At 39.4% G+C, this 12,545-nt stretch overlaps 1 protein-coding gene across 2 annotated transcripts in view; it reads right to left on the bottom strand.

The window, feature by feature from the left end:
• Window positions 1–10,609: 10,609 nt before the first annotated feature.
• The window catches only part of LOC147641123 (uncharacterized), a 97,920-nt gene continuing 95,984 nt past the window's right edge, over window positions 10,610–12,545 (bottom strand). For both annotated transcript variants that reach the window (XM_086818335.1, XM_086818343.1), the window contains exons 7-8: window positions 12,166–12,245; window positions 10,610–11,418 (exon numbers count right to left, since the gene is read on the bottom strand). In XM_086818335.1, the coding sequence (XP_086674461.1) occupies window positions 10,879–11,418; window positions 12,166–12,245 (620 nt within the window). In that variant the 3' untranslated portion in view covers window positions 10,610–10,878. The remainder of the gene's footprint in view (window positions 11,419–12,165; window positions 12,246–12,545) is intronic.

Raw genomic sequence — 12,545 nt, forward strand, 5'->3', positions numbered from 1 at the left:
GAGAGAGAGAGAGAGAGAATTAAAAAAAAATCTTTGGAAAAAGAAATTGTTAAATAACTAAATATTAAATAATGTCAGGTGTCAGGTGTCCTAAACGATCCGCATTCCTATTATGAATATTGATTGGTCATTAAATTTGGCCTATCTGAGATTCTCTTCGAGATCTAAGTCTGATATTACAGAATCTCAAATTCTTATTATAAACTATTTTCTCACCATAAAATGGATTTCAAGTTTACATTCTTTTTGTGTTACATGATGTCATCCTCTTTGTTAATATCTTTGATCCTCTTTGCTCTTCGGTTGCTCCACTTCCACACGTTTTGATACACTCTTTCCTTCATGTTGTCCTAAAGGATGGATGCTTCTATATTTCGTATGTTTGCATAAAGTTTAGGAAATGCGGAAACTCTTTTCAGATCCCATGGGCAGTACTTATTATTAATAGTAATCAAAGAATTAGATATGCAATGTAAAATGTCTTATAAATAATAGCCAATCCAAACTCTCAATGTTTGCAGTGAAAGTGTTAGGAAATGATAATCTAGTGCCTTTAATCCTTGGCAACACATCCTCCAGTGCTAAATTTTTTGTGTTCGATATGGAGCTCTCAGGCATGTACCTTGTGACACAAAGTAAGAGTATCCTTGATTTTGACAAAACTCCTACAAGTGAAATGATAGACCTAACTACTAAATCAAGTCTAGTGCTAGAAACTCTACATCATAGCACGATGAGGATAGTTTCATTAGACTCACGATGAGGATAGTTTCATTAGACTCATGACACCAATAATGCAAAGCTTATTAAAGAACTGGTAATAGGTTGCAATAGCATTAAAAAGTAGTGGAAATCCCAAATGTATACGACAGCAATGTGGCATTTGAACTTCCTTGGATCGACAATGACCAAAATTCACCAATGATAGGCACATAATAAATGTACGATGGTCATTGTTAGACAAGAATAGTGGAGACCCATGTGAAGTTTCCTAGGGTTGTGCGAAAGAGCTATTGTTATGGAAGTATGTTTTAGTGCCAATATTCCCTCTATGGCAATTTCTCACTAATTGTACAACAAAATCATTGTCCTCGCGTGGGATACATGAATATAAATGAACATTAAGCATTCGGTTGAACATCAATAGGATTTCTTAACATATTGTGTTGTTTTGCACGAAAGTTGTCACTTAGAGTTCCTAGCATAGGAATTTCAAAATAGGAAATGTGGAAACTCTTTTCAGATCCCATGGGAGACTTAGCAATTAAAGAATTAGATTTACATTGCAAACTTTTTGATAATAGCCAATCCAATATCTCAGTGTTTATAGTGAAAGTGTTAGGAAAGGATAATCTGGTGCCTTTAATCCTTGGCAACACATCCTCTCATACTAATTTTTTGTGTTCAATATGGAGCTCTCAAAGAGGTACCTTGTGACACAGAGTAAGATTATCCTTGATTTTGACAAAACTCCTACAAGTGAAATGATAGACCTAACTACTAAATCAAGTCTAGTGCTCGAAACTCTACATCATGATCAGGATGAGCAAAGTTTCATTAGAGTCATAGTGAATGACACCAGCAATGCAAAGCTTCTTAAAAAACTGGTAATAGGAGTCAGTAGTAGTAGCATAAAAACGTAGGAGAAATCGCAAATGTATACAACAACAATGTGGCATTTAAACTTCCTTGGATCGGCAATAACCAAAATTCACCAATGATATGCACAGAACACATGTACAATGGCCATTGTTAGACAAGACCAAAGGAGACCCGTGTGAAGTTTCCTAAGGTTGTGTGAAAGAGCTATTGTTATGGAGGTTTGTTTTAGTGCCAATATTCCCTCTATGGCAATTTTTCACTAACTGCACAACAAAATCGTTGCCGTAGTGGCGGGGTATGTGAACATAAATGAACCTTAAGCATTTGTTTGAACATCAATAGGATTTCTTCACATATTGTGTTGATTTGCAAGAAAGTTTGCACTTAGAGTTTCTAGCATATGAATTTCAAATGAAGGTTACGATTCCTTGTGGTGTTTTTACTGCAAGATGCCTCCCATCTGCATACCTCATTGTGCACTATTATATGTCAAGAAATTCACATTGAACATGGGTGATGATACATCAAGAATAACACAGCCATGAGGATTAAAGAGGCATATTGTAGGAAGCCATTAGGAGAACTAAGAAGCTTGTGGAAGAAGCAATTTTTGACATATTTTCCTCCAGCCCACAAAAGATTGAAATGTGTATTGCAAAAGCAGCTTGTCATTGATGTCATGGTTAGAAAAAATAATGAAGTACAGAAGCAAATAAGCCAGAGAGAGTTGTGTGATCTACTTGTTAAAAGAAATAGCTAACACATTGTTTTTTAAAACATATCTAAGGGGATTATATATTTTCTTTAGTGTTACAATTTACCAAGAAATATTTACTTGCCAAGTTCAATAAAATGGTCAAGATATCGAAGCAAGGTGGGCATGCACAAGGGCCAGCATCAAGTATACTAGAGTTGAAGAAGTAATGCACCTATGAGTTCTTTCATGATAGCGGTTTTCCAGGGCAAGCAGCCAAGGAACACAAACGATGTTAGGTTTTTAAGATATCAACGATTGGGCCTACTTCTTCTGAGGTGGTGGATTTGGTCAACCGGATGCGGCGAACCTAGCAATGGAGATTTAAAGAGGGTCACGTGTAAAGAGTTCAAGGCAAGACCACTATAGCCGCTCACGTGTATGATCCAAGGTGAGGGGCATAAGAGATTTCTACCAATGGTATCAACATTTATGTTAAAAAAACAATAATACTATTTGGAGATGAAGTGTGCTCCTAGGAACTCATGTCTTTAGAACCATGCAAGATGAGGGAGGAGAATACAGCTACACAAGTTCTATTCTGCAGGATATAGCTACATACTAACAACATGAGATGAAGGAGGATGATACTACCAAGTTCTCTTCTGGAGAATGCTAAATGAGGTGGTATAGAGGAAGGGATTTTTAGTGTCGGATTTCTTTGGCTTCATGGCTAACGAGGCATGTGATTGGAGGGCAGCATAAACTATGTACAACAATGATCTCAACAATATGATGGAGGGTAAGGAACGTTCATGCCTCTTTCATTGGAAGCATAGCCTATATATATACACAACATGGTATGTTATCAAGGCTTTTCAAGATCAGCACAAGATTCTATGTGGAAGATGGCATCATGCATCAACCTGTGAGGATGATGCACTAAAACAATACAAGTATAAAAGAGCATGGTGGAGTAATGGTAAGGTTGCCAATAGAAATATTGCTTCCATGGATAACTGGTTGAGTTGGTGGAATGTGAGATTTCCTCATTGGAGGCATCACCTAGTTGGGGTAAGCAACTTTCATTTTTAAAACCAGTCACCAACATTCAATGATCAAAGCATTAAAGCACTTGTTCTTTCATTCCACCTATAGGATTTTGACGAGAAATCCTTGGATGTATTACCATGAACCAACCTAAAAGATTCGAAGGATGCTAGTATAGCAGGTGAAGGATTTAAGGGCACATTAACCTTGTATGATGAAGTAGGGAGACCGATCTTGCAACACTCCTATAGAACACGAAGAAGCATGAATTTCAAGAAGGAAAGTACCTTGTATGATGAAGTAGGGAGACCGATCTTGCAACACTCCTATAGAACACGAAGAAGCATGCATTTCAAGAAGGAAAGTACCTCGGCTTAGGTCCTAGCATTACAAAGCTCATAGAGATGAATGTGATCGTCATTGCCCCTACATATCCGATTCCCATAGCCATAAGCCACTTGGTCAAAGAAATAGTTATAGAAGTAGCAGCAGGAACACCAATGCATCATGTTTCTAGTGTAGTGGGTGACGACAAGATAATATAATGGAAAAGATGCTCGGTAATCATCACAATAGAAAATGATAATAGCTCGCATGGCCAGAATACATGACAGAGAATTAGCTTCGAAATGTTTTTGGTTGATGTTTGCAATTCAATCGTCAAGGTAATGGAGGCAAATCAACCTGTTGACTTGGACCAAGGCATCCCAAAGGTCTAGAGAAGTCGAGATACGTGATAATATGTGGACAATCCGGCACACATACATTAATAACAGAGTTTCATGCCAAGAATGGTTAGGGGAAAAACGTGTAAGTGCAAGAAACCCATCGAGTTGTCAAGCAAAGGAGTTCTAGCACCGAGCTTCTACGGCTTGCGAGAATGGAGTGGTGGACAACAGAGTTTCATGCCAAGCATGGTTAGGGGAAAAATGTGTTAAGTGCAAGAAACCCATCAAGTTGTCAAGCAAAGGAGTTCTAGCACCGACTTCTACGGCTTGCGAGAATGGAGTGGTGGACAATAGAGGAAGTTCATGTGGTTCTAAAAAGCACTAGCGTAGAACACACGTGTGGAAAACCTACACAACGATATAACAAATGCTCCAGTGAGGCTGCCTTCCGTGTGGCGGGACTAAAGGGAACTAATCTAACACCGCAAGAGAGAGAGAGAGAGAGAGAGAGAGAGAGAGAGAGAGAGAGAGAGAGAGAGAGAGAGAGAGAGATTTTATTAACGTCTTCCAAAAGACCGAACTCGGCCTATGAGACAAATCAGTGTACCTGTGTGGGGTAGCCTCTGTCATCCCAACAAAATGAAAAAGTACCGAACTAAAAAGCTGAATCTAGGTGTGCAATAAGTACAATGAGAGAGAGAGAGAGAGAGAGAGAGAGAGAGATGGAGGAAGAAGGGAGATAAAGAGAGAGAGAGAGAGAGAGAGAGAGAGAGAGAGAGAGAGAGAGTGGAGAGTGGAGTGAGGGCTAGGCTAGGCGAAGGGGAGAAGAGAGAGACGACATGGGTAATAAAGGGTATAGAGAGAGAGTGGATGTGAAAAATATCTCGACTAGGCTAGGCTAGATGGGTTGGGCTTGAGATTGGGAAAGAAGAGAGAGACAACAAGGGTAATAGAGGGTATATGGAGAGAGTGGATGTCAAAAAACTCTCTAAGCTTTGTGTTCCGCTCTAATGGTACTAAAATAGTCTTATAGCCTATTTCAGTAATGGTCACACAGATCAAGCTACCCAGTATGTGCTTTGTGCCCCGCTCTAATGGTACTAAAATAGTCTTACAACCTATTTCACTAATGGTCACATAGATTAAGGTACCCATTGTGTACCTGTACATAATGGGTGGTCCTCCAAAACCTCACATATATCTATGGAAATCTGTGTTCTACTCTAATGGCATTGAATCTACCCACTATGCACCTATACATAATGGGGTGCTCCAAAAGCTCATATATATATATATATATATATATATATATATATATATATATATATATGCAAATCTTTGTGTGTTCTACTCCAATGGCACTGAAATAGGCTATCCTCATGTCTAAGACATATTGCTTCTACAATAATAAAATGCCATGAGGTGATCTCACCACCTCTATACCCAAGAAATATCGTAGCTCACCCAAATCCTTCATCTCAAACTTCTGCTTTAAAAGCATCCTAACATCATGTATGTCATCATCACTATTAGCAAGGATAATCAAGTCATCCATATAAATGACTAATAGCATAATCCCTATATTTGTCTTTTTCACATAAAGTGAAAAATCTGTCAAGCTGTGCAAGACTTTGCATAACCTGCACACAAAATGTGGGTGTACATTACTCTCATAACTCGGTGGTTGCATCATATTTACTTCTTGCAAATCGCCATGCAAGAAAGTAGTCTTTACATCCATTTGATGTAAAAACCAACCCATCGCTCTATAGCCATAGCAATCTCTCACAGTTGCCATTCTCGCAACTAGGCTGAATTTTCCTCACAATCAATACCATAGGTTTGCAAATAACCCTTACCTTATACCTGCTCACTTATCCATCTGAGTTATGCTTCACTTTATACACCCACTTTTATCCAATTGCCTTCATTTCTTAAATAGAGGCATTAGCTCCCATGTTGCATTAACATCCGATGCTGCCATCTCCTCATCCATAGCATCTTCCCATTTTTTTATTTCCAAAAGCCTACCCAAAACAAGTGAGCTCCAACTCATGTATTGCTTTAACCATATAAGCATAATGATGAGCTATATATCTATCATATCTCAACATGTCACAATAGGATATCTAACCCAAAAAAGTAAGCTTCAACTCCTACACATATGTCGGCCTTGATTATGACCCATATACTTCCAAATGAGGGGTCATAAGAATAAGTGTGCCACATGTGAGCATAATGATGGAATGTATATCCATTATATCACAATCTGTCAGCAGGGTATCTGACCCTGCTGATCAGATTGTGATATAATGGATAGACATAATGGATTGTGATATAATGGATATATCACAATCTGTCAGCAGGGTATCTGACCCTGCTGACAGATTGTGATATAATGGATATACACATGTGAGCATAATGATGGAATGTATATTAACTACAAGGTAAGTCCTAACATAACCCCTTTGTATAAACTGCAAGTCCACCTTGGCTTATGGCATGTTGATAGATCAGGCACAAAAGGTTGATCTTTCTTTTCCTTTCCTTTGCGTAGTACCTACATTTGTCCTCAACCTGCTTGACCATTAACACTCTAGGTCCATGAAGCATCTATGATTGCTGCTCCACATGAGGAGAAACATTATTACTTTTTACATCTACATCTTCTTTTGCCTTCCCTAGTGCATACCAGCTACTCATCTCATCAAAGACCTCTCTTCTTACTCACATCTCACGAATGATAAGGTTATAACATCTATAATCTTTCTACTCTAAAGCATAACCAATGAAGCTGCATTTCTCTGCCTTTGGATCCAACTTTGTTCTCACTATATCAAGAATATGCACATATGTAATACATCCAAACACTTTTAAGTGAGACACATCTGATTTTATGCCTATAAACTTCTGTTTAAGCATCATAGCATGAACAACTTCAGTGGAAGTCTTGTTCATAATGTAAATGGGAGCTGTTGCTGCATCTACTTGAAAATAATTTGGCATATCCTTTTCAGACACATCAAGGCATGTGCCACTTCTATAATGTGCATATTTTTCTTATTTACAACACCACTATGTTGAAGAGTGTACCTACATGTAAATTGGCTCTTGATTCCCAGCTTTCTCAATAAATCACAACTCATTGAAACAATACTCTCTCACATCTAATCTCAAGCATTTTATTTGCATGCCCTTTTCCATTTCGACCAAGACTTTAAATCTCTGAAAGTGAGCAAACACAACACTTTTCTCCTTCATGAAATAAACCCACACTTTCCTAGTGTCATCTCATCAATGAATGTAATATAATACTTGTAACCTGTAATTGTTACACTCTTGGTAAGTCCCCATACATCTGAATGCATAACATCCAATGATCTTGTATTGACGTGCTTTTCATGTGGAAAAACATATTTGGCTTACATACCAAGCTAGCATGCTTCACATACTTTGTACATACCATCAACTTTAAACTTCGACAAATCTAAATAATATTTTGGGACTCTATAAACTTCAGGGCACCGCTACTATATATTCGTATGAGCAATGCACTTGTGCGATATGCCAATATCTGAAATGGCACGTCCCATGCAAAAACATAACTACCTTAACCTCAAGCATGTTCATATCCACGGTAAACATTCTGCCATTTCTGTTACCCTTTGTAACTAAGTAACATTGTTTTTTGAAGTCTTCCACAAAGCATCCTTGAGAATTAAACCTCACAAACTCTGCTCAACCAGCCAAAATACTCTTAATATTTGAAACATGAAGTATATATGTCAAGTACTTTATTTTACCATCCTGCATAGACAATGGCACTTTACCAACATGCACAATGGAATGCACAGTATCATCACCTCTTTCTACATCACCTGGTTTTTTCATTTTTAACATATCTCTAAACCACTCCTCATGACTGCCCATCTGGTTAGAGGTGCAAGAAGCTACATACCAAATATCTCATGATCTTGAAATATATCATGTTGCGGAACTGAGGATGTGATGCATCACAAACAACTACTCACTTCTCTCATCACCATGTTGATAATACATAGTTACCTTGCTACAAATTTTCACTTTTGTTATCATTCAGCTTTTTATAACAGTATTTTACCATATACCTTAGTTTGCCATAGAATCTCTGCTATTTATATTTGATTTCTTTGCCAACCACCTCAACCTCTCTGACTCCCCTTACCTCTAGAGTGGCCTCTTCCACATGTATGTACATTTGATTCCTATTGTTATTAATTCTCATGATTTTTGTTTCCACCTCAGCCTCTATATATATGATATGCTCTCCCTCTAGCTGTATCTAGAAGGCCTGCTCATTTGAATTTGTAAAGGATGAATCTACCCTAATATTCATCTTCTCACGGATGAGAAGCAATCAATCCCTGAAAAATCAAGAAAGTTCTCTCGAACTCCAATGGAGGTCTGAAACTGGCTATATTCCTTGCCAAGACCCATTCAAGGTCACCGAAACCATATCATCATCTACTGGTGATCCAATAGAAGCAAGGACATCTGCAAGTCCTATAACCTTCACTAAGCAATCATTTATACTCAGGTTCACTGAGTAAGGGCATTTGCAAGCCCTATAACCTTCACTGAGTAATCATTTATACTCAGGTTCTCTCTGGTCACATTATGCAACTCCTCCTTTAGCTACATCTTTCGAGCTTGGGTGTTTGTGTTGTACATCTTTACCAAGGTGTCTAAGCCTCCTTAGGCGTTCATGCATCCTGTATATGCACAATCATAGAGTCTGTCACAGTGAGAGTAAGCCTTTGATGTCAATTGAGATTACATCAATTGAGTTTGAGACATCACCTTGTTTTTAGATACTGTGTTTCAAGCTATCACATAAATACATCGTGTCTACACTCTTAACAAAGATCACCTCCAAAGACTAGCACCTGGAATCCTCCAAATAGCTTGCATAGGAGAGACAATAGCTTATCATACTCCTCCTCACATGGTCTTCAAATGGACCGTCTCTCCTCTTTTGAGTACAACTTGAATGCCTCTCTTGGATCTCTCATGTCTAGAGATCAATCATATCCTCCACCTCAACCCGACTCCGCTTCACATAGATTGGACATGATTGTCTCCAACAATGCTCTTTACAAAACTCCAATTTTAAAGAGAGTATTTTTTACAAGTAACTAAGAATGGTTTCAATAATATCTAGCTATATCCACCGACATGTCTCATGCCATGAGATTGTCATTGGTTTGCTAAGGTTGTCCTCACATCACCTTTAGACGGAGTAGGTTAGTCCACACGACATTCTAGGGGAGAAGTGCAGTTGCAAATTTTGTACATCTAGGGAGATAGAGACAGAGAAGCAATACCTACCTGGACACCCAGTCTACCATGAGATACAAGGGAGGTTTCACTATGTTTTCATGGAGGATTTTGGTCGTGTTGCAGATGATACAATATAGAGACCAAAGATGCCAAGGCCTTTTCTTGCTAGAGATGTGTCTCCAACAAAAGACTCTTCTAAGGTTGCAAACAAGGATAGAGGTCAAACAACATATCCCCCAATCAACCCCCCTTTACTCAGCATGAGAATACTCTCTGCACCCGATAGGCACCATCCACCTCACATGTGGAATCCTTAAAGAAAGAGAGCACATATTCTTCAAAGAGCTAGACGCCTTCACCCTCGAGATTTGAACCCTCCTCTGCTAATCTCCAAATCGAGCACACACTCCAATGTCGTAGATTGACACTGCCACAAAAGGTCGACAACTACTTACTCAATCTTCAATGAGGAGGGCTACTTTCTTAGTTCATTGTACATGCAAAGCTCATTTAGTACATGGGCTCTATTCTTTGGGATGCATGGCTCTTTTAATTTCATATTTTATCGATAGTTAACCTACTCATAGATCGCATTTACTACCTTTTGGTCTCATAAACCCTTTGGTTTTTGGTAGATGTCAAAAAATATCGCCCCCTCTCATACACATGCTAACACACAAAAGCAAGGTAATTGTAAGAGGAAAAAAACTCGTTTTAGTCTTTAAAAATGAGATTCCTTCTTTCGAGGTTATGCACATTTCTTCTCTCTCTCTCTCCCTCTCTCCCTCCCTCTCCCTCTCTCTCTCATACACGCAAACACAAACCCCATCGTGCACACAATAGCAAGAGATTAAGTGGTGTGCCTCGACACAAAATAAGATAGGACCGTACCCAGCTGAATTCCTCGTACCCTTACCCAACCCATATGTTTTACGTTTTACCCTCTCTGTACTCGGGACTTCCATATATAGTTTGAAGTGTAGGTGATGTCGCAAGTGTGAAGCATTCCCCATTTCTAGCACTCTAACTTGTTATGACCTTTTACTAGTAAGATGTACTAAAAACACCACGACTTCTTGCTGAACTATGTCTTTTAAAGAATCAAAATCCATGATGCAAACATTTGTGCAAAGGTGCAAAATGGTATACAGATTCCCATAGACTGTGTCTGAGCTAGACATTTCCAAGAACACAGGACTACCACCCCACGTGAGCAGGGGCTTGAATCAAGAAAATCCCATGTATACTGAAAATGGACCCTACCAAGAGCCAATACTTCTTCAAGGCCTTGATTATTTTTCGAAACTCCAAATACAGACAGATTTACTCCTTTACTCCACACAGGAAGAACATGGATTGATTATGATTTACATTCATTACCTTGATCCTACTAGTGAGGGCACGTGACCTTCACCGCTGGTTACATGATGTGGATACACCTAAAAGCAGCATACTTGACATTTGTGTTTACCAGTTAATAAGAAGGGCTAAAATGCCCCATGTAACATCTTTGAGGAATTCCTACACACCATAGCATGGACCTTCCTATACATCATCGTCTGCAGTAGTCTCAGGCACCTGCACACTGTCTTCAACCAACTCTTTAGTTGATGAAGGTATCTCTTTGTCCACACTACTAGCTTCAGCAACTTCAACCACTTCTGGCACCTTGGGCAGCTGACCAAGAGAAGCTTGAAAATCCATTTCTTTCTCTTCTGAAATAGCTGAAGGCTTGGCCTCATCAACCGTAGCAGGCTTCTGATACCTAATTGCCGAAGCCACACCCGGCATCACCGTCTGGGGCACGGGTGGGGGTACCCAACCCTGGCGTCCCCAGGGACCGCCTCTACTTTGGCCTGCAGTGTGAGGTCCAGGGTTTCCTATTTCATGATCTAATACTGTGTCGACTTCAGTTATCTGAACTGTGCTTTCAGCACCTCGCTTGGGCGAGGTAAAGGTTTCCACGTCAAGTTTCTTTTGACGCCACCATGGCTCTTCTTCTGAGGGTGAAATATGATTGTTGACTGCCACAGAGACGCCATTGGAAGATTGAGACCTATCCGTGCCGTTGCTGAGGCCCATCCCCTGTGATAAGCAGGATCAAAACCCTGATAAGCAAACCTTAAGCTCCAGGATTACAAAAACAAAAATCAAATTCCATCAAATGCAACCAGGACAGTGCATTACAAAAAGGAAGAGTAAAAAGGTGATATGGAGGGACTTACCTAGAGAAGATTATAACATATCATTACACTTGCAGAGTAGGAATTTCAATCTGATATCTGGAACATGCCATTGCCAGGCTCAAGCCTAATACCTTGAGGGTGGGTTTTGGAGGTATGGAAGTCAGGACACCAGAGCTTGAGTGAAGTGTCATGGTTAGGTGTTGGTCTAGCAGTGTCTGATTTAACAGAATACATGCTAAAGCTAGCTGGATTGATGCTCGTAGTACAAATATGGTATTGGTCAGGTAACCCTAATCCTCTAATGTATGTTTCACTTCTACACATTTAAAGCAGTCATGCCATAGAGGGGCAGGAGTCAGGATAGGCATAACTGGACAACTATGAAATTCCTACCTCGAGGGTGAGACAATCATAGCAGAAAGTTTAAAGGGAGGCCTTCCTCCTGCTTTTGGTTAAGCACTGTGTTTTACTCATGTAAACCTTCAAAACGACTTGAATTATAAGATGCAAGTCTCAAAGCTAAGAAACACAGGTTGCTTCAAGTTTAACCCTGTCAATAAGTTACTAGACAAAGCCCACTACGTAAAGAGAGTGCACCCTCCAAATGAGAGTCCAAAATAAATTGTTTTTTTCTGTTTCAGGATACCTTGGGATTGTTTTGAATGCCTTGCCTCATCTGTACTTGCTCAGCCGGTGAGACTGCGCGTTGGAGAGCCTTGACAGAACCTGCACATAAAAAACATGAAAATGGGAACTTCTATTACCATAAAAACAATGAAAAAGAAAATTTAGCATGTATTCGTGTTACAAAAGGAGAATGTATATAAGTAGCCTCTGTCATGTACCAAGATTGCCACGTAGCCCCTCTGTCATGTACCAAGCTTGCATGCTTGGTACTTTTCCTGACACTCCATAAGCTTATGCTTGCGATGAAAGGTTAAGCTTCTAAAAAAACTAAAACTGAATATTCATGCATGTTCATAGCTTACAAATAATAAAACGCCCTGCCTTTCGCTGGAAAGGCAC

Source organism: Cibotium barometz, chromosome 2, assembly GCF_041138505.1.
Source record: "Cibotium barometz isolate CiBa-2024 chromosome 2, ASM4113850v1, whole genome shotgun sequence".
Classification (NCBI taxonomy): domain Eukaryota; kingdom Viridiplantae; phylum Streptophyta; class Polypodiopsida; order Cyatheales; family Cibotiaceae; genus Cibotium; species Cibotium barometz.